Source organism: Lepidothrix coronata, unplaced genomic scaffold, assembly GCF_001604755.1.
Source record: "Lepidothrix coronata isolate B3197 unplaced genomic scaffold, Lepidothrix_coronata-1.0 Scaffold30, whole genome shotgun sequence".
NCBI classification, from domain to species: domain Eukaryota; kingdom Metazoa; phylum Chordata; class Aves; order Passeriformes; family Pipridae; genus Lepidothrix; species Lepidothrix coronata.
The window spans coordinates 2,059,401-2,087,114 of NW_016690210.1; the positions used below are offsets into that span (position 1 = coordinate 2,059,401).

At 43.9% G+C, this 27,714-nt stretch overlaps 2 protein-coding genes across 2 annotated transcripts in view; one reads left to right on the plus strand and one right to left on the minus strand.

Annotated features, from left to right (window-relative positions):
* The first annotated feature begins 889 nt into the window (after nucleotides 1-889).
* UBASH3A (ubiquitin associated and SH3 domain containing A) lies at nucleotides 890-21,144 on the plus strand. The gene is made up of 14 exons (XM_017810867.1): nucleotides 890-1,002; nucleotides 4,534-4,587; nucleotides 5,921-6,107; nucleotides 8,004-8,202; nucleotides 8,707-8,876; nucleotides 9,716-9,924; nucleotides 10,738-10,864; nucleotides 13,031-13,139; nucleotides 14,253-14,375; nucleotides 15,148-15,240; nucleotides 16,171-16,315; nucleotides 19,216-19,322; nucleotides 19,838-19,944; nucleotides 20,954-21,144. The coding sequence occupies exons 1-14, from the start codon at nucleotides 890-892 to the stop codon at nucleotides 21,089-21,091; spliced, it is 1,881 nt and encodes a 626-aa protein (XP_017666356.1). The 3' UTR covers nucleotides 21,092-21,144.
* The window catches only part of LOC108495300, a 15,444-nt gene continuing 6,005 nt past the window's right edge, over nucleotides 18,276-27,714 (minus strand). Inside the window, exon 2 of the mRNA XM_017810868.1 lies at nucleotides 18,276-18,287. The gene's annotated coding sequence lies outside the window, so the exon portion shown is untranslated. The remainder of the gene's footprint in view (nucleotides 18,288-27,714) is intronic.

Sequence of the window (27,714 nt, forward strand, 5' to 3'; positions counted from 1 at the left end):
AAGTGAGGGCTTATTTCAGGAGATGAGCAGCTCAGGTTATCCTTCCAGTCCATGGGGTGAGATGTCCTGTTCTCCCCAGGGAGTGGTGATACCTCCAGTGAGGACAGCCCAGGCCAGAAAAAAACTTTCTCCAACCAATTTACCTGCTCTGACCATGCTGGAAAAGCCTGGGGACTAGCCATGGAAACTATGCAAAGGCTCCCACAGTGGGACTGGCACAAGTGGAAAGGACAGGCTTCTTCTCCCTGCTGCCACCCTGAGCTGCTCCAAGCTCAGCCTCAGGGTGTGATGTCTAGATGGGACACTGGCATTCATCTCACACTGTTGGGTTGCCCATTGCCTTTGGCTGAGAAGACCAATGCAGGAGTCACATATGATAGGGACAGGAGGACATGAAAACTGAGCCTAAAAGGAAAGAATCTGGCCTACAGACTAACTTCTTACATGCTGCAGGACAGCCCCACTTGCCTCTCACACAGTGCAGTCACAGCTGGGGTGGATTTCTTGGCTTTCAGGAGACAGTTTAAATTGAAAGGCGAAAAGATTCCATATCAGCCCTTTCAGCGAGTCCACTCTCACTGTGGTGGTTACCTTTGGGCTTCTAGTCTTGTTCTGCCAGGGTGGATAGGAAAAGCCTGAAGACAGCTTTTGCCTTTTTAGCCACCCTGCAACAAAAATTCAGACTCTATGAAAACAGGATGTCAGCTTCTGTCAGAAAAGATCACAAGAGGTTTGAGGCTTTTTTTTTTTCTTATTTGCTTCTCTCTCTCTCTCTCTCTCTCTCTCTCTCTCTCTCATTTTCTTCCTCCCCCCCTCCCTCCCTCTCACCCTCCTCTCACCTCCCAGTTTCTGTCACACTCAGCACAGGGTCAGGGGACGAGCGGAGGAGATGGCGGTGGCTGAGACGCAGCTCTATGCAAAGGTGTCCAACAAGCACAGGAGCAAAAGCACCTCTGCCCTCCTCGAGTCCCTCCTCGCCAAAGGATTCCCGGCTCATACCGCGTGAGTAATTTGTTCGGCTGCCTCCGCACAGTGAGATTTATTTAAGACATGAGGTGCTTCCCATAAAACCCTGACATCAGGCAGGTCGCTTTTTTTGATCAGGAGAATGTGCTGCTCCTGGGGTTGAAGTCCCTACACAGGGATCAGACTTGTCTCGCTTCAAATTTCACGTAGAGCGGTGTTTATTGCTCACATAGCAAAACCAACCTGCTCAATATCAATTTTTATAAATATATCTAAAGTATATCTGAAGATGTACACCCTTCCACATCCTGAGCCTGAGAGTCTTCATGGTGAGTTAAGAAGTTGGCCACAGTTTGCTCTCGGGATACATCATCTTTCATTTTTTTCTGCTTATCACTCTTATTATAAGAGAGTTAAATGAGGATGTAATTTCTATCCAAAGTTTTTTTCAGGCCTGGTAAAGATCTCCTGCTGGATATTGTTTGGATGTTTCCTGCTGGAAATTGATCTAAAAGATTAATTTTAATTTAAGATTAGGATTAAGATTAATCCTTAACAAGATCCCATCTAAATCTGTCAATTTTTCTTCCTGTCTTGAATCAGAATCTTGTTCTAAAAACTCTTGTTCAAGCTAGAATATATAATAGTAAAGAATGAGGGTCTATTCTTGGCAACCCAAATGATTGGGAGATTAAGTGGGGCAGATAACTAAGTAAATAAAAAAGAAACATGGTGGTCACTCGTCCCCCAAACATGTCTCTCATTGGACTGGCAAGTTTTGGGGAGGGTTTTCCAACTTCTGAAGGGAAAGCATGGACATTTTGGTTCCAACAGTTCAAAAAATAAATCTGATTATTGAAATAATAATCAGGTCGAAGAACCCCTCACAAATATATTTTAGAAAGGAGAGCAATATCTCCCTTTTGACTGAGAATTAAGCTAGTTGGAAAGGCTCCATTTATAAGTGCTGTGTTGCTTTTTTAGGAACAGCTGTGTTAGCAATTAACATCAGACATGATGAGCAGAGCTTACAGGGCAAATGTGGGTGCCTTGTTCCCAGTTATGCAAAGTGGAATTTTAGCTGTGGGCTGAAAATCTGGCTTGTCGTTTCTCTAGTAATACTGTAAGTTTGGTTGCCCCAAAGTAAAGGCTCGTTCTTCAAATTTTTGTCCTCTATGTCATGCTTTTCTAGTCCCCTTCAAAGCACTTTCTGCTCTTACTGAGATGGCTTTGTGCTTCCCAGGTCAAAACCAAAAAATAGTGGCAGAAATACCATGCAACTGACCCAAAATAACAAAATATCAAAAAGCAATTTTAAAAAAAATTATTTAATTTTATTAACTTTAAGACCTTCAAAATTTTGACTGTGTTTTTATAAAATCTATTGGCTGTCTCTGTTGTTCCTGGATTGAGCCATAAATTAAAAGTTTCTTTTGAGATGTCCTGGCCTGAGAAGTACGAGGCTGGGTGGAAGTACTACAAAATCTTTCATAATGTAGAACCAACAGGCCAAAGCAACATTTTCCCAAAGAACAAAACTCAAATATGTGAGGGTCAAGTCTAGCATTAGATCAACAAATTGGGCCTCCCCTGATGCTTATGGAGGATGGAACTGTGCCATCAGTTTTTGTGTTAGGGAAGAGCCAGTTTATTCTCGCTGTAAATTTATTTTTAATCTACTTTCAATACAGATTTTCAGTGGTTTATTCCTACTCTCTACATGAGAAAAATTGGTATACGCAGATTTTGTTCTGTGCATTATCGTTCAATCTTCACTGCTCATCTTGGAAGAGTAGGATGTTTAGTCACAGCCTCATGCACTCCTAGTGCTAAGAGCTCTGTAAACCGTGATGGAAATCATCAAACAGCCAACATGTATAAGGAGACAAAAGGTGGGGACAGGTGTGGAGAGTTACAACGAGATAGTACTGAGCAGTTCGTGGCCTCAGGTCTCACTTGTCTGATTACATTTGTTATTTTGAAGGCCCTCGTGGTAGAGAGAAGATGAAGCCATTTTGGCTTCAGGGCTGTTTGCACAGAGCTTGTCTCTGGGTGGGAAGAGCAGCATGGCACGAAGCCATAAAACACTCGCTTTGAGGTGGAACAAGTGGTTAACAAAGCCTGGCATAGTTGGCCAGGTGGCAGCAGGCAGTGACACTTCCACGGGACACTGCAGGAAGGGCTGCATGGGGAGAACGACAAAAACACGGGTTGTTCATGTTTGATGCGATGGAGAAGGAGGGGGCTCAGCAGAGGCACGGAAGGGAAACGTGCAGTGTTCAGTCACAGGGGACACAGGGTAGCTTTAAACCAGCCAACTCGTGGTTTTGAAGTGATCTGGCCATGGGGGTTGATTTGCTTTATGGAGAAGGAAGGCAGAAGGTAAAGTCTGAGTGGAAAGGCTCACCTCAGCCCTCATCCATGCTGAGCCCCCACTAAAGAGCCAGGCACGGTCACACATCCATATAAACACATTTAAATGTTTTTAGTAAGCCTGTGTGCAGTTTTTACACTAAAGGGAAGTCAGAAGACTCGGAGGAAGTATCAGGGATGAACCTGAGTCCTGCAGCTCAGTGCACCCACTGCACTGCTGATGCATGTTTGGGTATCGCAGGGATGGATAGAAAACAAAAATGAGAGGAGACAAAATGATTCAATGCCATCAGGATGCAGTGGCCAGAAAGGATGGCCTCAAGAGAGAAGGAAAGATGTGAACAGATGCTGAGTAATTCAGTGGGTTTTTTTTCCGCGTCCACTGTCTCGACCTCCCCTTCATGTTTCTTCTGAGAAGTCTGTACGTGGGTTTCAGGGGTGGAAATGGGGTTCATGGGTGCAGATGCTGCTTCAACACTGGAATCCTTCCCCACATCACCTGGTAGTTAGCCACAAATACGTGTTCACGTGAATCGCATAGCTGACATTTTAAAAGCTCTAGTGGGAAAAGGAAATGTGAATAAAATCCAACCCCAGAGGATGGAAGTTGCAATAACAGAGAGAAAAGTGAGACTTTGTCCCTCATCTTGGACCAAGCTGCTGTTTTAGATCTGGCTCTCTGCTGACCTACAGAAGACCCTCAGAGCAGATTTCAAACCCCAATATAAGTATTTTTTGCTTTGTTTATATATATGGGCTTGGGCCTGGCATCTTGAATCAGAACTTTTTCCTATGAACCAAGAAAACTCTGCTCTTACAGTGCGTGGATGGATGGTTTTCCTAACCCTAAGGAAATCCATATAGTCAGTAGGGCTGCTAAGGAAACACAAAAGATCCTGTGGGGAAGATATGTTACCAATCTTCAAGGAATTAAAGAATTGCAGTGGAAAAAGCTGCCTAGAGGGTCTCAAGAACATTAAAATATGCCAGGAAAAAACCTAGTGGCTAAAGGTCCTGCCTGTGCTGGAAAGTAAACTTGGTGACCACAATCACTAAACACTTTTACTTTCTAGGAATTCTCTTTCTGTTATTATGAGAAATTGATTTTGCTTTTTTTTTTTTTTTTTTTCTAGGAATTTTCTTTCTGTTATTATGAGGAATTGATTTTGCTTTTTCTTTTTTTTTTTTTCCTAGGCAAAAAGCTTTGGTTGCTACTGGACAAAAGACAATAGAAGATGCAGCAAAATGGTAAGCATCTGTGATTTCTAAGGCGAGCTTTTGCGTTAAACCTGGTTAAAAATCCTCATTTATGTGCTGATCCTGTCACTGAAGTTGAAGTTAGCTGCCATAAAAAAAAAAACCAAACCATGCACCTGAGATTTCTTTTTCCCTCCATTTATTTCACTCAGAGAGAGAGAAATTTGTATTTGTGCTTATTCTGGGAAGCAAGGTGACTTGCAGAAGGTCCAAGGTAAATTAAAAAGCCGGGGAGGAAAGGGCAGTCTTGGGCAGAAGCAGCTACTTTTACCCATAACTGGGGTTACAAACGTGTGCAGTAACAATATAGGGTTAAATGGCATTGGCTGAAGGGAAACAGAAAGGCTCAGCTTACAAAGCAAACTGAAAGTCTAGTGGTCAGAGGGAGGTATTATTAGAATCAAAATCATATGTTAGTTTGAACCCCACAACATTTTTTCCTCTCTATCAATACCCTCACAGAGTGTTTTTATGTCATTCATGTGATGTTAATTGATTTTTTATTTTTTGCTTTAATTCACCATCAAATTAAATCCAGTCTTTCCTTGCATTTTCTTCTGGTTTTTGTTCTGCTTCCCCCCCCCCTTGGTTTTGTTGCCTTTTTCTTCTTTTTTTTTTTTTTTTTCTTTTTTCTTTTTTTTTTTTTTTTTTTTTTTTTTTTTTCCTTTTGTGAAAAGCCAGAGGAGGCATTTGAGGATGGCATGTTCTTTCCTAATAATTTTTTTCAGGGATTCTACCACACTTTCCAACAATCACTCCCAATCCTACAGCTGTGAAGACAAACACACAGCATGTGAAGGACAATGTGAAGGATATCACATGGCATATGAGTTTCTGACCTTTGCTTGTGCATTTTCTGATTTGTCTTGTTCATTTTTCTTAGGGTTGAATAAAAAGGTTCTTCTAGAGTATTTTTTAATCTTCAGTGAATTTTTACTTATTCCATTTTGTCACTCTTCAACATGTTCTACCCATTGCCTTTTTCCTCCTCCAGTCCTCTGTTTCCATCACGAAAAAGGGGGAAAAAAACCCAAACACCTAAAAAAAGGGTTTTTTTGTTGTCTCTCATTTTCAGACATTGATAGAAGCGAAGGCACATAATGAAACGTAAAGTACTCAGAAAATAAGCAGAAAAAAAATCTCTCCATTATTTAGTACTTCAGAATGAAAATTTTTAAGGGGCTTTTACTTCAGCTTTTGGTTTGTAAGAAAATAGTAAAATTGTGTTTCCTTTTTCTGATGTCTGCTATGGGTACTTTCAACCACAGAAAACAAGAGTAAGCAGCGCGCGCACTCAGTCTCAGTGATATGCTCTTGATTTCAGGTTGCATTCTCACTGCAACGATCCCTCTCTGGATGACCCAATCCCTCAGGAATATGCCCTTTACCTGTGTCCCACCGGCCGCCTGCTCGACCGCCTGCAGGAGTTTTGGAAGGAGAGCAAGCGCCAGTGCGGGAAGAACAGAGCCCACGAGGTTTTCCCGCACATCACCCTCTGTGATTTCTTCACGGTGAGGCTCGAAAGGTGTGCAAGGGGCGGATGTCAGCTGGGTGATGTTTGGTGAAACTGGGCCACCTGCTGTTGTCTGACACCAGAATTCCTTGGTGACCAAACGACAGGACCCGGGTCCAGGAGCGTTGCTCGGTGTTTGAGTGGGATGTTTGGGGGTAGCTGAGTGACACGTGTCCATCTAGAGCAAACCTGTGCAGTCCAGGCTGCTGTCAGGCTTCAGAAATTGTGTCCATGGCTCATGGATCCAGGACTGTAAGCCTTCCTGGCTAGGGCAGCAGTGGCTGCCACCAGCCAGCAGGGACAGTGTTATAGGATGCAGACAACTTTGGTATCATGCCTGAGGGAATCTCAGGGAAACCTCTGCCTTTCCCAGAGACCCCCATCGGCAGGTCATTGCTAGGGTGGCATGTCCGAGATGTTACCCTTTCTGTTGAAGATTTTGTGAAAAAGAGAGAGGTAAAAGTCACAGGGATGGAAGGGGAGACAGGCTGGACTCCAGCCGTGCAAGTCAGTAACTTTGTCAATAAGTTAACTTGGAAGTTTTGCTCCTGAGCTGGACTCCTGGTGAGCTGTTTTCTGGTTCTAGAGAAGCTGCTGTCCTCCTTCTGTATGCTGGGTAACCCCCTAGAGAACTTCCCAGCAGAGCTGCCTCTCCTGCATAGGTGAATGTGTCAGTATCAGCAAAGTCCAGCAAAGAGTCAATGGTCTGGGAAAGCTCTGGAGCCACCTGGAATCTGGTTTTCGTATGTCGATGGTGCAGCTGCAGCTGAGATGTGCTGAAACAGGCATGAGCCAGAGCAGCTGGACAAAAATTATTCCGTTAAACCATGCCAAAAAATATAGACAGTGAATATAAGAAATTTTGTTGCAAAATATTGAATGGTAGTCTCTGGCCATTAAACACAACTATACAGAACAAAAATCATTAATTAGTAAAGAATGCCATGCTTTTGGAAGGTGTCAGGTTTAAAGGCCTGCCTGCAAAAGACAACTGCATTGCAACCCTCACCTTGCACATCTTTGCCCCATTCCAGGTAGCGTATTTCCAGGGATAAATGTACCCCCTGGGGCTGTTCTCTGCTCCCTGGCTGTCAGCAAGAGCTGACCTGGGCACCTCACAGGCAGAAACTGAGACTCACTGACCCGGCTCCTACCTTCTTTTCCTGACCTGCCCTCTTCTGTTTCCCGCCTTCCCATGTCTTTTGCAGCTCCCAGAGTTGTCAGCCCCAGGAGGAGCCCTGTTGTTTCCTGGCACTTGCCCTGGTGTAGGTTCCCCCCTGCCCTTGCCCCCCTACACCCAATCTGCCCAGTGCCCCTGCATCCCCTCCTCCCTCTGGCCTGGATGGCACAAATCCCACCTTTGTCTCTTCACTTCTTATATTGCTTAACTGCAACTTTTTCAAGGAAGCGTGGCTCTGTACAATCCTTTATTTTGCTGAGGTTGGATCACATTGACAAAGGTGCCTCAGGAATTTTGCTGGGTGTGTTGCTCAGCGTCTCAAATCTTGGAGTTTTGGCAGGAGCGATTTCAGCGAAGGACTTTAGGGTAACAGTAACACAAATTATCACTTAGAATTGAAGAGGAAAGTCATGCTTCCTGCCTCATTTCAGAGAGGTTGCTGCACACCTGTCAGACCATAAAATCTTTTCCTACCCAGGCTATATACACCTCGGGTTGAAGGCTCTGTCTCCTGTTACAGAACAAGGGCAACACCCTGATCAAAATGCCTGATATTACTGATTTTAATACCAGGAATTCCAGGCAAATTCATAGGTATTTTGTGTTTCTCAGGCAGTTTAATGCCCCATAGTTTTCTACTGTATAGCAGAGGTTACAGTGCTGGCTGTTGAGCTGGTGGGTAAAACCCGCTCCTCCTCCTCTGTTTTCTTTCAGTGTGAAGACCAGAAAGTGGAATTATTGTATGACACCCTAAAGCGGGTCGGTGATCGCTTTTCCCAGTGCTTTCCACCATCCATTTCCCTAACACTACATGCATCCCCCAGCTACCTTGGCTTCTTCATTGATGACACCCATGCCAACGTCCTCAAAGACTTTGCTCTGGCGTTCTCATCAGAGGCTTCGGCCCTGGCAGGTAGGGCCAATATCAGAGGGAAAATGGGTGAGTCACAGCACAAATGTTTAGGCACAGTACTGAAAACCTCTGCTGTGTCTCCAGGGGAGCTTAGCTGATGTTTTACTGCCAGCAAGCACCCTTTCCTCCCACAGATTTGAAAGCAAAGTGGCTACAGGATCATGTTTTAGACTTTGAAGACACAGCGCTTTTGTCTAGAAGCTGAAATGATTGTCTCTGCCTAATACCCACTCCACTGACATTCCAAGAGGAATGTCAAACCCTGTGCATTTTTTTCCTCACATGTGAAGGGAGGAAACAAATCTAGTCCATGTTTGTGAATTATTTTGGCATATTAAAGCCATGACACTCTTCAAAACCATTATTTAGCAGACGCAGTAGTAGATCTACTCTACTACTGGTTACTGTGATATTTCCTGCATCATGCAAAGCATGTGGTATGAAACAAAAAGAGCTTTAAATGACCTTTGTTTCTACATTGTGATGTTATTGTTTCATCCCTAGACTGCCATGTGAAGCCCTGTCTGAAGCAGTTCCACCTTACCCTGGCTCACAAGTTTTATCCTCACCATCAGAAGACTTTGGAACAACTGGCCAAATGCATTAACCCTGGGGAACCCTGCCAGTGGGTGGCTGCTCTCTACTCACGGGACATGCGTTTTGTGCATTACCAGGTACTGTAATCACATTTATTGAATTTCCTGAGCCTGTGGTCGGACTCTTTGCTACAATATGTCCCTCCTTAAGAAAATCAGTGCACGGTCAGCACAGTGTTTCAAAGAGCATGGTTGTTTCAATTGCCTTTTTGGGCTGAAAAACTGGACTCATGAATCAGTAGACAATACCTTTATGGTAGGCTGCTTGACCTGTATGTCTCAAGATCTAATTCCAAACTCCATCAGAAAAAAAATAATCTTACCATGGCATGAAAAATTAAAAGAGACAGGAAACCATGATCATTGAATATTTGCCAGCATTTTTCAGTTTGCAGTTTTGCAGTAAAATTCCACTCAGCAAAATTAGATTTCTTGTTTGTTCCAGCCATGATGAAAACTGCACAGGCTCAGTTCTCATCAACGATTTTCTGCTTGATAGACTCTTCGTTAAAACCGGTCAACATTTTTCCAGTTCTCATTTCTAATTTTAAATTATGGAATGATCAACAGTTTTTTGCCAGATCAGTAAATCGCTTTGTCCCAGGTCTCACACTGGATTTTAGTCACGCTCAGGAGAGCTGCAAGTGATCACAAAAGTAGCTGATAACGCTTTTGCTGTGTTTGCTTTCAAATAAGTCTGTGCTAGTTACAGGGGGGGGAAAAAGTATTTCTATTAAAACCAAGTGCCTTTTTTACACATACTGCAAGAGTGGTAGAGTCTTCCTTTTTGTCTGCCACCAAAGACCACGTTGCAGAGCGAAAAATAAAACCCATTGCGGTGTCCATGAGAGGTGAACAAGCATCCCCTGAGCTGCTGCAGAACCAGCATCCTGACCCTGCTGCATGTTCCCCCGCAGAGGCTGAGGGCCCTCTTCCAGTACAAGCCCCAGAACATTGATGAGCTCATGATCAACGCCGGGGATTTCATCTACGTTGACCCGACGCACCAGTGCGACGTGAGCGAGGGCTGGGTGGTCGGGACCTCGCACCGCACCGGCTGCAGGGGTTTCCTTCCAGAAAACTACACTGAGAAAGCCCACGAGTCAGACACGTGGGTTAAGCACAGGTGAGTTCAGGATTTTGTGGGTGTTGCTTTACGTCAGCCACTTTGGTTTTATTTTTAGGTGTTCCTCCTCGCCGGGAGCTGTGGGCAGAGGAGAGGAGGATGGGGTCCTGAGGGTCTGGGTGGGATGATAATACGCCTTCTGAAAGAGAAAAGGCAGGACATGCACCCTCAGACACCCAGAGTTCACAAGTTCAGCTGCTAGAGGGATGACCCCTGTTTGCTCCTGAACAACCTGAACACCCTAATGAATTTTAAAAGACCACATTCTGCCAGGCAGGCTGAGCCTTCAGCCTGGCTCTCTGCTTTCTTCGCTTTTCTCATTTCAAGAGCTCTGAAAGTTAACTTGAAATGAAGCCACACAAAGGTTGCTCTACCACCTCGAGACTACCCTCATCTTGTTGATTTACCCTCCATCAGAAGGCACCTGCCTGGCTTCCTGCACTTCACTCTGCAGCTGACAGCACCGCTGATGCTGCTTGTAGATTAGAGCTGATTTTTCTAAGCAGGGAGGTTTAGATGCATTTCTTGCTGAACCCTCAGAGGCAGGGAGGAGGCAACCAGGTAGTGTTTTCTGCTTGAAGGTCCCACTTTAGCAGGGTTACACCCAATATGTGCCATCAGTTCATATTCTAAATCAAGAGCAAAGTGATGAAGTGGATTGCAAGTGTGCAAGAAGCATTGAATGGAACATGAATCCTGACTTACAAGTGCCTGTAGACATCATCATGACTCAAAAATCTCTTCTATTTGTGTGTGTGCTCATATATTTGTGTGTGTGTGCGTGTGTGTGTGTTGCTTCTGCTTTTTCTGCAGGGAATATGTTTTTGGGACAGCTTCAAGATCCTTCACCCAAACTGAAAGGGAATCTAATGTAAAGCTGAATGGAGAAGCCCATAATCTAAGTATGTCAAGGAGTGGAACCAATGCACTTTCTATTCAGGTAATTGTTTTTTCCATTTCTTATCTTTGCCACATGCTTGTGCAGATAAATTACTAATTAAAAGTAAATGTAATAATAAATGTAAATGTACATTTAGTAAATGCTTCCCTTTCCTCCCTCACATTTTCATGTTATGTTGTAATGCATATATATATATATTTATATATATATGTACACACACGCTTTTATTGTATGGTATAGTATCTCATAAATATTTTGTAGTGTATATATGATGTATACACTCTTGCCTTTCATAACACTCTTTTTGTTCCTGTCATAATGGCACAACGCATGAATTCCCTGCTCAAGTTTCTCTGAGCAAAGCCTTCCTGGGCAAGCTCTGCAGAGGTATGGGGACAAGTCTGACAAGTGAGACACAGGCACAACTTCTCCTGAGTTCCATGTGGGCTCAAGGCAGAGCAACTCTATCTGAATTAGGCTCATTGTTCATTTGTGCTCTTATGTCCAGATTCTACAGCTGTCATCTTCATGGTTTCCATTGCCCCAGATCACATTTAAATGTTTAGTTTTCTTCTTTATTTTTTTAGATATGTAGCTAATGCAAATAACAGCCCAGAACAGCTAGCTGGAGTGGTTAGCAGCACTGATAGGATTACACTTTTGTCTGACCTTCAAAATCAACAGCTATCAATTTTTCACAGTGTTTTCCACTGGTCTTCTGGTAGAAAGAACAAAGCAAATAAGGACTTTTACCTAGAGCACATTTGCACCTGCATTGGACTGTTGGCTCTGGTTGTCAGGGATGCCAAGATGGTCCTTTCCAGCACACTGACATGGTGCAGAAACTCCTTTGGGCTTGCTGGCCCCACAGCCTCTCTTCCTGCTGTGCTGGGGGATAACCCCAGGCTTATTTGTGTTAATGTCAGAGAAACTTGAGGGCACCTCGAGGGAACTTCCACCTGGGGCCTGCAGGATGCTGTGAGTGTATGACTGTGGGACAGAGAATTCTGAACAGGTCACATCCCCTTCCTCTGGCTCTTGGTTGCTCTTGGTCTCACTTATCTAGGTCAGATCTGTGGCAGAGCCACCACTTGGCCTGAGGAACATGTTGTGCAGATGGGCACCTCTCCAGTCTAGAGTCTTCCTGGCCTCTGGTTTCCTCTCAAGCAGAAGAGGAAGACCACAAAACCTTGGTTTTAAACTCTGATCTTGTGGTAGTTGATTGGTGTTTCATGGCAGAAAAGCAATGGTGTTTAACAGAATACATGAATAGCCATCTCATAAAGCTTCTTAAGAATTTCCTTCTCTGCTGCCGAAGATGCACATCACTGACCTCAAGGCTGCAGCAGTAATGCAGTTTTTAAAGTTTTAAAGCCTTTGACCTGTTCCTCATGTTCTCGTCCATGTTTAATGTGCGTTGTACGCTAACCTCAAACTGCTTAACATTTATTTGTAATTCCATGCAGTCTGAGATAAAAAAAAAAAAGCAGCCTCATAGAAGATCTGGGTTCACTGTTGACTTGGCCACACAGTTATGAAAATCAGAAGTACTGTTTTCATTAGGAAAAGAAGGAGAAGCTTGGTGTTAATCCTGGTGTAGAAAAGGGCATTGTCACTTAAATCTTTGCTAATTTTCCCTTTTTTTTTTTTTTGTTTATATCAACTGTATGATAGAAATTAAAGTTGTAATTCCTTCCCACATTGGGATTGAAAGATCTGTTATCAGCACTACCTTTCACTAGTGTAAATAGAGTTAAAACCTCGTGTAGCCCACAGGGGTCGGGGATCTGACCTTTGACAGGACAAGACAAAACGGCCTCAAGCTGCACCAGTGGAGGTTCAGGTTGGACATTGGGAAGAATTTCTTCAATGAAATGGTGGCCAAGCATTGGAACAGGCTGCCTAGAGAGGTGGTAGAGTCACCATCCCTGGGGGTGTTCAAGGAATGACTGGACGTGGCACTCAGTGCTCTGTTGTTCAGTTGACAAGGTGCTGATTGGTCAAAGGTTGGACTCGATGTCCTGAACGTCTTTTCCAGCCTTAACAATTTTATGATTCTGTTTCTTTCACTTGCCTTCAGTGGAGAGCGAGTCAGGCTTATTGTTGTCCTAAAGACAGGCATCTATTACATCCACCCTGTCCAGGAATCCAGACTTTTAATGCAGGTTATGTGTAACATCATAATGACAACCCCTTTTCCCACAGCTGCCTCAGAACAGCCCCCTGCGCAGAGCGGTGCTGGTGATGCGCCACGGGGAAAGAGTTGACCAGGTCTTTGGCAAATCTTGGCTCCAACAGTGCCTGACTGCAGATGGTGAGTGAGATAACAGGAGCATCTTAGCAAACCAGAGCTAATTAACCCCCGTAATGGGTACAAGAGATTCAATCTTCTACCCGTTACTGTAAACATGGACACAAAATAGTGAATAGCATTGCAAGGCAGGCCCAGCTTTGACTGCTTTGACCTCCACCTAACTAGGTCATAACATCCCCAAGTCCTTCATGCTTATGCTCAATAAACCCTGCAGACAAACAAAGCCCTTGTGCTACTGATGGAAGTGTGTCTCACTTGTGGATGAACAAATCACAAAATCACATTCACCACCACTCACTGCAAAAGGTGGAGGTTGTCAGACCCCTCCAGCTTTCCATGACCGAGTCAGAATTATGGTCTCTTGATCAGAGTCACAACACATCACTAGTCCAACCTGGAGAAGGTGAGCAAGAGCAACCTGTGGTGGAAATGAAATGCCAGCAAGTGACGTAAATTAAAATCCAAATTTCCTGGCCCTCTCCCTCTCTCTCTTAAAAAAAAAAAAAAAACAAACAACAAACACAACCAAAAAACAAACAAACAAAGAAAACCAAAAAAACAAAGAGTATGTTTTCAGGTGAAGAAAACTGACACAAAACAGGGAAATGTGTCAGGGGGAAGGAGGGGAGCAAGAAGGTGTGAGTTCAGAAGCAAGAGCTTTATGCTGAAAGTCACACCTTTGCTATGGTGGAGATTCCCTATGTTCAGTGGGTGAAATCCACATCAGATGAGGGGAGGGGGCACCTTCTAGCTGTACAATCAATGCATTGTTTTCACTTTTCTTCAGTGTAAATGTTGGGTTTCTGTCATTTTGGCAATGGTGAAAGAATATAGAGTTTTTTGTTTCACTTGAGCCCCACAAAGCTGAATTCTCATGCTTTCCTGTTCTGCCTCTCCTCCTCCCCATTTGCTCCTTCTGAGCTGGCAGAAGAGGTGCTATTCTGTTAGGACAGGTGGTTCCCCAAGCCAGTGTTGTGACCTTAAAATGTGACCCCTTTAAGGTAATAGCACTGGATGTTTGTCATCAGTGAGATACTGGCTGTGTCTGCAGTACTGACATAATACAGCTGCTGCCTCCCTTGTGCCACAGCAAAATGTCCCACCTCTTTTTAGGAAAATACTACAGAGCAGATCTGAACTTCCCTTCTGCCCTGCCAAAGAGGAAAGACAGCATGAAGCAGTTTGAAAATGATCCTCCTTTATCTTGCTGTGGTATTTTCCAGTCAAGGCTTATAGGTAAGCTGGATAATATCCTACTGCAAATCTAAGGGTTTGGGAAGCAGGCTACCACCGTCTGCCAAAGCTCATGTTGGCTTGTAACAGGAAAACTTCCTACCAGCACTCACTGTGGTTAGGCTTCTCTGCAAGATCTCAAATAGTAAAATAGAGGACACGGCTGGTTGCTTGTCTTTGAGGCCCAACCTGCCAGTTCCTGGCAAAGAAAGTTGGAAGAAAGAAGCTACAACACTGTTTGAGCCCTTCTGCTTGTCTGCAAGTGATAATTGGCTTGTGCAGTTGTCACTGAATGGGCAGTGAGGAGTGAAAGGTCTGGCCAGAGGAAGCAGCTTCATGGTCAGCAGAGTGTGGTCACATCGTCACAGGGAGCTGGAGGAGGGGTGGTGTGGGTTAGTCTGACTCAATTCACTCACCAGATGAAGTTGCTTGTGCTCCCTGAGCAAGGTGCCTGACTGTGACGGTGCTGGCCTGGTGCAAGTGCCTGTCTCTGATGGTTCAGGTATGTGGGGACAGCCAAAAGCCTAACTGCTGTTTGCAGATTTGGAGTGATTCTTCTGTGGTTACCTTTCCAACACTCACTTTAAACTTACTGTTTCCACCACAACAAGCTTTTTAATGAGCTCGATCAGCAGGTAGTGTGAAAAAATGAATAGAAAAGGACTGTCAGTGGATCCCATGTCGATGAAAGTGCAAAGCTACAAGCTATTTGTTTTTTTTCAGGAAGTATTTTGTAGTAGTTTCTCATCTGTCACACCTGGTTGTTCCTATCCAGGGGAAGCTCTACTGGACCAGGAGGTGATGGTGAGCTACGTGTACTCGTCCCCTGCCCTCCGCTGTGTACAGACAGCTCAACACGTGCTGCAGGGTAAGGCACCAAAACCAGCCACAGCGAAAACATCTTCATCAAACTTCTGTGAAGTCTCTGAGACAAGCAAATAAAAAGATTTTGTGGTTATTAGTGGTTATCTTTAAGCAGGGAAGCCAAGGTGGTTTTGACTCGCTGATAACACAGGCAGCAACAAACCTGCCGCCGCGTGTGCAGTCTGGTGGGATAAAATCCCATTAACTCCAGTCCTCACCAGTTAAATGTGATCTAATGTTGTATGAAACAGAAGTGTTTCACATCAGGTTTAATTCAACATTAGTAGCTGCTCATCAGATCACCACTGTCACCTCTGCTGGAAAACCTTTGGAGCCAAAAAGCAGATGTTTCCAGCGCTCTGAAGGATCTGAATCAGGAGAGACAGATTTCTTCCTTTCTTTTGCAAGCCAAACTATTTTAATGCCTTCATATTGTAGAACCTCTTTCCTCCTCTTTCTCCCCCTTCCTTTCCCTCTCTTCTTTTTTTCATTTCCTGTCCCTTTTCAATAAAATAAAAAATGTGTCTTTTGACAAGGGAAGTCCATTTCTAACACCACCAGACAATTTACTGCCCCACTGTGGAACACTGAACAAAATGCTATATAAAAATGGTAAAAACATTTCCTGTCCAAAGTTTATTCAGATTTCAATTTTTTTCTTCTAGCAGAGCATCACAAGAGGGCGAGCTTCAGAAATTATGATGATTATGATAATAATAATAATAAAATAATAATAATAATTTGAATTGTCTTAACACTAGTCAGACAAGAATATAACAGTGCCTTCATTTAATCAACACGATCCTCTTTTGTTTGACAATAAGTAATTTGTCTTCTTTAATGAAAGTACTGCAGCAAACAAGGGAGAATGTATAGCCTGAATGTAGCACTTTGGGTGTACCTTTCTCCTAAGATGTATTTCTTGTTCTTGCAGGGCTTAAATTAAATCAAAAAGTCAAGATCAGGGTGGAACCAGGTCTGTTTGAATGGACCAAGTGGGAAGCAAGCAAAGTAATCCCTAACTTCATGACTGTGGCAGAACTGGCAGAGGCATCTTACAACATAGATACAAGTTACAGGTAATTGCTCCATTTCTAGCTGATAAAGTTGTGGAGGTTTTTTTCCCCTAAGATTTCTTATCCTTTTATATGTCATAAATCATTACAAACACTGCAAAGATGGAGTGATCCTGATCAAATTCTGTGCACCCTGGGGCAGAGTACGCAGGGTCTGGGGAGGGAGAGGTGAGCCTGACATGAGCCACCTGTCCTGATTTGGGGACAGGCAGGACAACAGTGTTTCACTGTAACTCATGTTTGAGAGGTTGGGGTTTTTTTATTATTTTAATTTGCCTAAATATTAGTATTGTGCTCAGCAAGGACTTTTTGGGGCCCTCATAACTTGGTGGGGTGAGAGGTGATGCCTTTTCTGAGCACTTGCAAACCACACCCTGGCAGGAAATGATGAGGCTCCACTTCAATCTAGCTCCTCATCTTGCTCTCAAACCAGGCTGCTCTGTGTTTGCAGTGCACAGCCAGATCCAGGAAATTACTCAGCTGATAAAAGCAAGTGTCTCTGGGATTTCCCACGTATTCAAGAAAGGGGGGAAGGAAACCTCTTATGTCTTAATGCATTTCTTAAGGAGAAGCATCTTCATTTGAGATTGCATGAAGGAAGAAAATCCTTCATTTTCTTGGAGTATAGGGTTTTCTGGTGTGGTTTTTTTCCACCAACAGACTGTTTTCCATAGGTTGTTTTTTTTTTGTACAAAATCACCTGCCTCAAAAGAAAGCGTGCAAGTGGACAGCATTGAGCAGCTCAGAAGGGAAGCTCTGAAGCAATGCTAACTACAGTGTTCAGGCCCCTCCCAGCTCACTCAGGTCCAGGCAAAAATGGGATGGATGAACTATAAACTTGCACATGTGTTGCCAGTTTCTTCCCACCACGTGCAGGGTTAAAAATCCTCAGGTCCCAGGGTCTGGTTTGACCATGTTCGCCTGTGCAAATGACAACCTTCAGCTGGGTTAGGTCCCTGATTGCTCCCTGTCAGCAGTGGACCAGTTTCAAATTTTCCTGTTTCCAGTGCCACTAAGAGGCAACGTGAGAGCACTTGAAATACTTGCTTCTCACATGGTGTGTGCTGAGAGGAAACCACCCAGCAGCTGGGTGCCTGGGCTGTGATGGTTACCTAGCAGCCTTCTTGATGGTGGAAAGAAGGGGACTCCCAAGACACTGATTTTCCATCATAGATAACCTGTGTCAGGCACTTAGGAAAGCATGAATTTCCCTCTGAAGGACCTTATTTATTTCCACTGACCTTGCCAGACACTTGAGTTGTAGGCAGCTGGGTGGGATTAACTCTGCCTCCCTCTCCTCTCACACTCTCACAGAAGCAGAGGTTGGTCTGTGCTCTCTGTCCCAAAGCAGGACAAAATAAACTCTGCCTTGGCTGTTCCTGCTGTTAATAACTTCGAGTTGCTGTGAAATATCCTTATTTCTTTCCTCTTCATCCTCTGCATGGAGGACAGAACCTTCCCTCTCCACAACAGCCCTTTGCAGACTGTTATCATGTCCTTCTCAGCCATTCTTCTGAACTCTTCCTGTGCTCCCCTGTGGGCTGTGCTTTCTGGACCCCTGTTAACAGGTCCTTTCTGGATTTTTGCTTGTTGATCCTTGTGTCACTTGGCCTGTAGCACTCAGAGCTGGACACAGCACTCTCAGTGAGATCTTAGCCTGGGCTGAGCACTCCTGTTGGTATTTAGCCTGGAGACCACCTGGGCTGGTGCTGGAGATGCTCAGTTCTGGGGCAGGACAGCTGGTTAACAGCATGATTAATACTGAAGGGACAAAGGTGCCAACAGGACAACACATTAAAAAAAAAAATTGCAGCTCTGCCAAAATAGAGACCAGTTTTGAGCACCCCAATCTAGACTTGTCTGATTAGTATTAGATTTTACATACTTTCTACTTCTGCCATTTGTGATGACAATGTACTGAGGACTCACCTGTGAAAGAACACTGTGATACCACGCCTTATTGTAATATATTAATCTAATCTCATTCCTGCCTGTTCACTGAATAAGGAGTCAGTCAAGTCAGGGCAAGGGGGGGACAGTTGTTCGTAGAAAAAAATTAACCCCCTGTGTTGTATCACAACACATGGCTAAGGATTTGCCAGCTGTAGCAGTGAACACTTCCCATTCCTGGAGAAGACAGATTATATGGATGACATGAGCCTGGGGAGGTTTTATTCTGTTGCCAAGAAGCCCTGGTTCAAGCATCAGCTAAGTGGGTAGGTATCAAAGACAGGAGTCTGGTGAGAGGCAGCAAATGACTGTGGTCCTGCTGCCTATTTTGCCTGTCCTGCAGATCTCAGAAGGCTGACAGGGTCTCCCATCACTGGGAATTTGGTGTTCCCAGCTACCTACCCTTGGCACCTCAGGGCACATCAGGGCCCTTCAGGTTCTTCCCTGCTGCTGCTGGACTGGAGCAGTCCCCAGGCCTCCTCCTGGGGCTGGGCAGAACTGGTGTCCTGGAAGCTGCTGTGGAACCCTAGGATGGGTCTGTGCAGGGGGAATGTTGTCCATTGACCCAAGCCCCACCAGCCCTGTGAGGCTTCCCTGATTCACAGCGGTTTGACTCTTACTTTTTTGAAAAACATTCAGTGCAGGAAGAGCCCTGGCATATAAAAGAAAGAAGAAATGCCTGGTCTCAGCAGAAGTGCTCAGGTGCTTAGGAGGGATACATTGCGATAAATTCTCCTGGAAACACCTTCTTTTTAACTCTGGGAGTGAAAGTCTTTACTATCCATTTGACCAGGGGAAAGCTAATGCTCCAGGCAAGCTGAGGTCACAGTGTGTCAGCCAAGACAGCAGACAAAGCTTTTAACCAAGTGCCTTTTCTCTGGTGTAATCATTCAGTGGTGCTATCAGCCTCCCAGCAGACACCTAGATTAACATATTTGTGATTTTGTTGTCAGGGGTAACTTCCCACTCTCTTCTCTGGTGCCATCGGAAAGTTATGAAGACTATTTAAGCCGAAGCTCTGTGGTTATGAAACAGATCATCACCGCCTGCCCCAGCAAAGGTGAAGGTTTCAGATCTTTGTATATTCTGTCAGACATTCAGAAACAGGAAGTGGCAGAGATTTGCCAGCAGAATCACATTTAATGTGAGTTGTTGGTACTGCACAAAGCTTAAAGTAGTCTGAGTGAAAGTCCTGGGCTACACTGAAGTAAAAATACATGCCATTTATGAGCTAGAAATAAGAAAAAGTAAAATTAAACAGAGACAGTGGAGTACTAAATTGCAAGAGTATGCTCTTTTCTTGGACTTTCTACATTGGGTTGTAGCTCAGCAAAAGATAATACACTTTTCTGGAAAGCTTTTTTCTTTTTCACTAGCAAACGCCTTCTCTCACTAGCTGGTGTGCTACAACACACCTGATTTTTTTCTGCCTGACACAATACACCCAGCCACATGATCAAAAAGGTCTGGAGAGATGAACAGCCCCGAAAGCACCTCATACCCATCTGCTGATGAGGAGCCTGGCAGTGCTGCAGCTCCCTTACTACTCCTCTTTGCTTTTTCTGGGTGTACCAGGCGTCATCCTCATCGTGGGCCACGGCTCTTCCCTGGCATCTCTCACCCGGCCTCTGATGGGGCTCCCCAGCAGAGACATCAGTGACTTTGCCCAGATGGTACGGAAGGTAAGAGGATACTTTGCCATCGGGAAGCTTTTGTTTTGTTTTATTGTACCCCTAATAGGGAGCCTGCTTATGCAGGGAGACATGTGAGCACGCCAATACCAATGATGTCAGCTTTCTCATTCCAAAGGGAATCTCACGCAGTTTTAGCAAAGCACCGGAGGTCAAGAGAAGGATTTCATCTGGGAGGCTTTGTATGTGACTAGCAGTTATGTCTTTGGAGAAGATTTTCAACCAACTCCCCCGGAAAGTCAATGCCATGTAACACCTACAGCCAAGAGGCGCATTTGGAAACCTGGAGCTATCCTCCTTCCTTTCAGCCTGGAAACGTGAAGGCTTTGGGGTGACCTAATTGCAGCCTTCCAGTAGCTAAAGGGAGACTACCAGAAATATGGAGAGAGACTATTTACAAGGGCCAGGAGTGGCAGGACAAGGTGGAGTGGCTTCAAACTGAAAGAGAGTAGGTTTAGATTAGATATTAGGAAAAAAATTCTTTACTGTGAGGGTGGTGAGGACCTGGCACAAGTTGCCCAAGCTGTGGTTGCTCCATCCCTGGAAGTGTTCAAGGCCAGGCTGGATGGAGCTCTGAGCAACCCGGGCTAGTGGAAGGTGTCCCTGCCCATGGCAGGGGGATTGGAATGGGGTGATCTTTAAGGTCCTTTCCAACCCAAAACAGTCTGTGGTTCCATGGTTCTGTGAAACAGGGCTAAGAACCTTCCTTCTCCTCCTCATGGTGAGTGTAACCTACAGTTTTATTCAGTCTTTAGATATATTTAGATATATTTTTACTACCACTGTTGATGCATAAGAAGGGGTGAATATATTCTGGTCATCAAAGCCAAGCATGAATGTGGAGAGATAAGTTCACCTTTCACCCCTCACGCCTCCAGAACGGTTTTAGTTCATTTCAGAAGAGACAGAATATCAGGATCTGCTCTCTTCTGTAGCAAAACCCCCCTTCATTCCCAAGCAATGACCCTGCTGGTAATTCTGCTGGTAACTTCTCTCCTAGATCCCTTCCCTGGGCATGTGTTACTGCGAAGAACTGAAAGAGGAGAACAAGTGGCAGATGGTCAGCCCACCAGTGAAGACCTTAACTCATGGAGCAAATGCAGCATTTAACTGGAGAAATACTATCCTGGAAGATTAAAGGGTCAGCTCTGCCTTTGCAGTTGTCAAAAATGAGCCAAAGGCAGGTTATGGTTCAGCACAGCCAAGTGATTCATCCAGAAGACACACAGTGGGTGGGAAATGCCCTCTCCGAGTTGTCAAAGCACAGAAAAACACTTCCAAGTTTGGTGCCTGAATTTTGTTTTTATTTTGGTGACTGAGAAGAGGGGAACTATGTACTGGAGTTCAAGTGACAAATAACACTTCTAGTGGTGAGGAAAGTTCCTTTTAACCTTTTCTGAGAGTACCAATGTTTAATAAACACAGATCTAACTACCTGATTATAAATTCCACTGCAAAAGGCATTGAAGTAGACAATGTTGTATTTTCAAGACCAAACTACTTGCAGCAAGAATTCCTTTTTTTTTTATTTTCAAGCATGTGGATATTTTCAGACAACACAAAAACTGGGACTGAAAAAAGTCACCTCCTACTCGAAGAGGGGATCATCTCTACCTAAAACCACTGGGTTTCCTGTTCACTCCATCAGTTCTGTGACAGTAAATACCACACTGACTCTTTATTTACCTCTTCTATGAAGGGAGTTCATTTTCTATCAAGCAGCTCCTCATTCAGCTATTCTCAAGGGATTCATATTGCAAAAGGGTCTAAATTCCTCTTTTTTGAAGAAAACTAAACTGATGGTTTTGCTGTTGCTGGGACAAAGAAAGTGTGTTACTGTACTGGTGACAAAACCATGACATGAACAACTCTTAACTCTGAACCCTTGCTGTGATGGCACTTGCAGGACAACAGCTTTGCTTTGTGCTGTTTTGTGCCAAATTGTATAAATGGTGACACATCTCCTGGATGGGTCGCCCAAAATGTCTCTGTAGCTCCTCTGGGTGATTTGTTTAATTAAGACAATGTAACCCTAAAATATTAGGCACAAGCAGGAAAATGCCTTTCCACAGCCTGTTTTTCTTTCTAATAATGTCCATTTCTAGTTATCAGATAACTACATCCAGGAAAGCACAAATTTTCCTTTCAATGAAAGGAAAAAAATAGAAATGTTTGCCTCTAGGCATGACTGGAAATGTTTTCATTTTCACTCCTCACTACCTGCTCCTATTTGACATCTCTCTGCATTCATGCCCCCTCAGGGCAAGTGGTAGAGCCCACCCCACACTCCATCTTTGGGGCTGAGAGGTGTCTGACAAGCACCTTCATCTGTGGGTGTAGAGATTTCACTATCTCACCCGTGCACCTGAAATGACTCGTTCTGACTTTCCAGCTCTGGTGAAGTTGCTTCAGCTCTTGATTTTCTGACAGCGCTGTGATTTTCAAGTGAAAATCAAATGTCCCAGGGCCAAGGCCGGAGCCCTTTAACTATCAAGGGATGTAACAAAAAGTGCAGCCAGAGGCAGATGAGCCCTGTGCTCCCCTTTTTGCACGACCCACCTGCCTGCAGGGTATGGAGTTGGCACTAACTGACAAGAAAAAGAAAAAGGAAACTTCCTTCAGGGACAAGAGTCTTCAATGCCACTTAAAAGACTGGTCATTTTTAAAGCATAGACATAAAAAGCGTTTTAAAGCATTTTAAAGCATTAGACATAAAATTTCATGTGCTTTCATGGGAAATTTTCCTCTATCTTTTTAGAAATTATGTCAGGGGTTTTTTTCTTAGACATTATCTGATATATTAATCTTAGATTGTGCTGCAAACACCAGTTTGGGTAAAGAATCTGGGACTTCCTTTAAAAAAAAAAAGCAAAATAAAATACCAAGCAACACATCTCCCTTCGCCCAGTGGCACCAGAAATGTTGTCAAGGTGGGTCTGTTGTGAAAAGCAACCCATAAGAACAGAATCTTTTGCTCCATCTCCTTTTTTTGATCAGATTTCCTACTCTGCTGCCACGGCGCACAAAACAGCAACGAAATATTTCTCTTTGCTTTTCAAGCTTTTTGGTCTGCAGAGATCATGTTACTAAAAGCCAGTTTACGGCACTGTGACGCTGTTATTGTCCATCAAGCTCCTATCCATAATGAGTGTGTGCAGCTCCCAAGAGGCAGGTGAGAGGAGGGGAGAAGGACATGGATGGGGGAAGTGTCTGTCTGTCTCTTACAGGTGGGGATATGGGGGAAGGTTTCAATCAGTTCACCCCATCTTGATGTCTAATCAAATGCCAACGGGGCACGAACAACACCATTGACAAGCTAAATATTTTTAACAGGCAGATCACTAAAACACTTGGACCAAAATCCAACTGAGCTCTGTTTTTTTCAATACAGATGCACTCCAGTGAATTTTACTTCAGTGAAAACAAGGAGTTGAACTTCAGAGCATGTGGGAAAGAGGGTTTGAGGACTTAAGTATTCTCTCGTGTTGGTTTCTAATCCAGACACCACAGTGCTAAGTAGATGAGGACAAATGCTTAATCAAAACATTGTATTTAGCTTATAAAGACTCCTCCATTTCTAGTGTTTGATTCCATTGAACAGAAAGAACAGGCAGCACACACAGCAAGCCATTGAAACTATCTCAGTCTTAGTAACTGAGATAGTTTCATGACTGAGATGGAAGGGCAAGACAAGCTCTTCTATTCACAAGAACCCTGCTTTTGGCTTCCCATGGGAGCACAGACTCACCTCTAAACACATTTTAAGATCAGAGCTGAAATTATAACTTAAACATACAAGGTTTCTTAGTTGCACAATCTAGTGCTTAGGAGAGAGAGAATTCCTAATGTGCTGTGCACATAATATGAGTCTAATCACTAAACACAGGGGAAATGAGGAAAATGTTCTGGGAAGTTTCAAAGTTGATTTTGTATTAAGCAAAAGAAATAGGAAATTCTTTTCCAGTTTCTTCTTTTTACTCCACCTCTAAAAATAGATGTTGCTTTACTCCATTGCAATGTTTTTTAATTGGACCTATTCCATTACAAAGTTATGTACTTTAATATATGCTTCTAGTACTGCCTTCAGACTCTGAATGTTTTCTTTACAACTTAAAAGTAAAAATACTACTTCTTTTGATAAAGACCTCCAGTGAAGCTAATCTATGGTGACACCTTGTGGGAAAACACAACCTCAGACTCACAGGACTAAGTAAGATCCTGTGTGATTGAGGGATGAAGAGGAGGACCAACAATTTTATTTGAAAAATAATGCTCTGTTCATACCCTTTGAAAGGACAGTAATGTCAAAATTTATAAAGTTTGGGACTAGTTTTAAGCAGAAGAGCTTGGAGAGACATTCGAGTCCAATTCTTCTGAAAAGCAAGATGAAAAAAATTCTATGGATGTTCTGTTTCTGATTATTCTTAAGCTTTTCCCTTGTGCCATCATTAATACTGGTGCAAGATAAATGTGCAGTTATGCTGCACTTTGCCCAGACTAGACCTCTTAATTCTGCTTTCTATTTTCAAGCCTTTGGACAAACTCCTAATTTCTTGCCTTCTCCTCTATTCTTTTTCTCCTCCTTTGGTTCCCACAGGTGGTGGTAGTTTGTGCTTCTAAAGGTATAAACCCCCTCAGGCTTAATATTGGTTTGAGAAATCAAAAGGTGGTGTGGGATAAAGGCTTGTGCCAGCGCTCTTTTGCTGCCTGAATTAAAAGCTCTCTGCAATATTTCTGGTCTGAATTCAGTTTAGCCCTCAGTATTGGTTTGGAACTAAGGGAATGTTCACCCGCAACGTGAAAACTCGAGAGGCTCAGCTTGGAAAAACTGCTAGATTTGGAAATAATCTCAATGCAGTTTGAACTGCATCAGTTTTGTGTTGGTTTATGGGAATCCCATCCCGAGGCCTTTCCAGTCTGGAGTTACTTATTGGTATGTGTCTGTCTGACTTTAATGGACTCTCTCATGCTCTGGGAATTTTGGTATGAATGCTGATGGGCCTGGAGCCCGAGGTAGAGAGTTACCAGCCAGTAGCAGTTTGCTTTTGAAGTAAAACCACCAGTTCTGGCCCATCTGGGACGAGATATTGTACTGATAATGGTGAAACCGGACTTGCATTTCCTAATTCTTCAGCAGAGAGTAGGGAACTGATATTAAATGTTTAGTTTAGGGGAAAGAGGAAAAACATTTTAACAACTTCTCTTTCTCTACAACTCACAATTTCAGCAAATTTTGAAAGTTGGTGCTAAATGAATTAAAAGAAAGCAGAGATAGAGCAACAAGTCATATCACAGAATGAAATATTAGATAGAGTTTATTACTTCTTCCATGCAAGTTGTTCTCCTCTCAGAAATGCCATAGAAAATTCCAGTGCAATCAATCTTTCCTATCTTACATGCCATTTTGTTTGCAGTTACTTGTTCTGCTCAGGTGACCTCAGTGACTATTTTTAGAGGTGGTTATCTTTTCCTCTTTCTGCCTTTTTTGGCAAAGAGAAATGCTGCATTTCCATTATTGCTGTAGCTACACCAAAGCAAACATGACTTGATAATATTGTGGGCTTTTTCTTTTTTTTTTTTTTTTTAATCTAAAAAATTAAAATCATTAGTTTGCTTGCTAGTTTTAATATAGTGTACTGTAAATTTGAGAAATATCTGTACAACATATTTCCTAACTCACTTCCATTTGAAGGTCATCCTGAACTCTAGCTGAGTTCATTCTTGGATAATTTATATTCCCTTTTTCCCTGCAGCACTGCACTGTGCCACACTCAAATCCTTGGTGACTCACCAGCTCTCGGCCATATACTGAACAGTTCCATGCATTCATTTCCTCATGTGCCCTCCATTTCCTAATGAGCCTTCACTGGAGAGCTCTAGTGGTGGGAGCTGTCCCACTGCAGAGCCCTGGGGTGCCCCCTTTCTGGAGAGCACCTCGCTCAGGAGGCAGCAGCTCCCTGGGAGCCTCTGAGGCAGAGGACCGTGGAGATGCTCAAGGAGAGGGCAAACCCCAACTCCCAACACACCAACGTCCTGTCCCAATGGAAGCTGAGGGAGTTTGAGAGCTGTCCCAGTGGGAAGATGTGGAATCTGAGGAACTGCCCCCATGGGGATTTGAGAGATACCAAGAACTGTTGCAGGCGTTGCTGAGCTTGGCCAGTCTAAATGTCCTGTATTATGCAGAATTTCCCTATTCCAGTCCTCACGTTGCTGAGGAGGAATTGAGATCCTGGCAGCCTCTGCAGACTGTGTGAAGGGAACCTTCTACTTCATGGAGGTGAAGGGGTGATTAAAAAAGACAGTTGTTTTTCTTTTTCAGTGTTAATACCTAGAATTGGGAAATTGCCCTCCCCACTAGTGGTGTTACTGTTTGGTGCACTTTTTGCTGCCAAACAAATGATACAGCTTCCTCTTTTTCTCTTTCTTAAAAAAAAAATAAATTTACAGACAATTTCCAATTAAGCAAAAGTCCTAAAAATATGTCCCCCTGGGTGAGGAATTGGGCAGTTTCAGCCTCAGTCACCATAGGGGCACCTGCCAGGTTTGGGCTGGGCAGTGTTGGACAACCATGAGATTGTGGTTCTGCAAGGGAAATGACTAAAGAATAAACACAGTATTTTTTTACAGTTTCCCTGTGTGCTGTCCCATTCCTGAGAAGTGCTGGACAAGAGGGAGATGGGATCAAGAAATCTGGAGATGAGTCTCTGTTCCCTCAGGCCCCGATCTCTGCTCAGTGTGAGCAGGGACAGGACCCAGGGAACGGCTGGAGCTGGGACAGGGCAGGGTCAGGTTGGATCTCAGGACAAGGTTCTTCCCCCAGAGGGTGGTAGGGCACTGACCAGGCTCCCTAGGGCAGTGGTCACGGCCACAAGGCTGCCAGAGCTCAAGGAGCATTTGGACAAGGCTCTCAGGGACAGGGTGGGATTGCTGGGGTGTCCTGGGCAGGGCCAGGAGTTGGACTTGGATGATCCTGATGAGTCCCTCCCAATTCAGGATATTCTGTGATTCCCTGATTATTTCTGCTGCCAACACCCACTGTGCTCCTGAGAGGGACCAGGAACAGACAAGCAGGACTGGAAAACTCAGCATCTTTTATGAACAGGTTGTGCCGACCCACCCATAAGGGAAAGGGAGCAGAAATAGTCATAAATGCTTGTGGTGGGAAGGAGCAACGAGAGTCAGAGAGTCCACAAACAATTAGAGAGTTTTATTAAATATTTATTTGTTATTATTGTTATTCATTGTTATTATTATTATTTGCTATGAAAGAGAGGGAAAGGAAGAGAAAAAGTGATCACCTGTGCTTGTTGCACCCAGAATCCAATGCTAATCCAGCAGATGGGATGTTAATCCTGGTTTCTGTGTTCATCTGCCTTTGCCTCTCGGGCCGATGGGACGTCCACTTGGCCTCCTCCACAGGCCCGGCCTTTGGCCCTGGGCAGGCTGGGACCTGGGGTTCCCCTCTCTCCTCGTCCATCCCCATCATCCTATTATTCTCCATCCCATCTCTGTCGTCCTCTCCTTTTGTCCATCCCATCTCCATCGAAAGAGAGTGAGAGCAAGAGCCATCTCCATTGTCCTGCAGAGAGAGAGCGAGAGAGCGAATGAGAGTGTTTGAGAGAGAGAGGGAGAGAGAGGGAGAGAGAGAAGGATGCTCCTCCTGGAGACGAAAAAGAAAGAAGAAAAAAAGAAAAAAAGAAAAGAAAAGAAAAGAAAAGAAAAGAAAAGAAAAGAAAAGAAAAGAAAAGAAAAGAAAAGAAA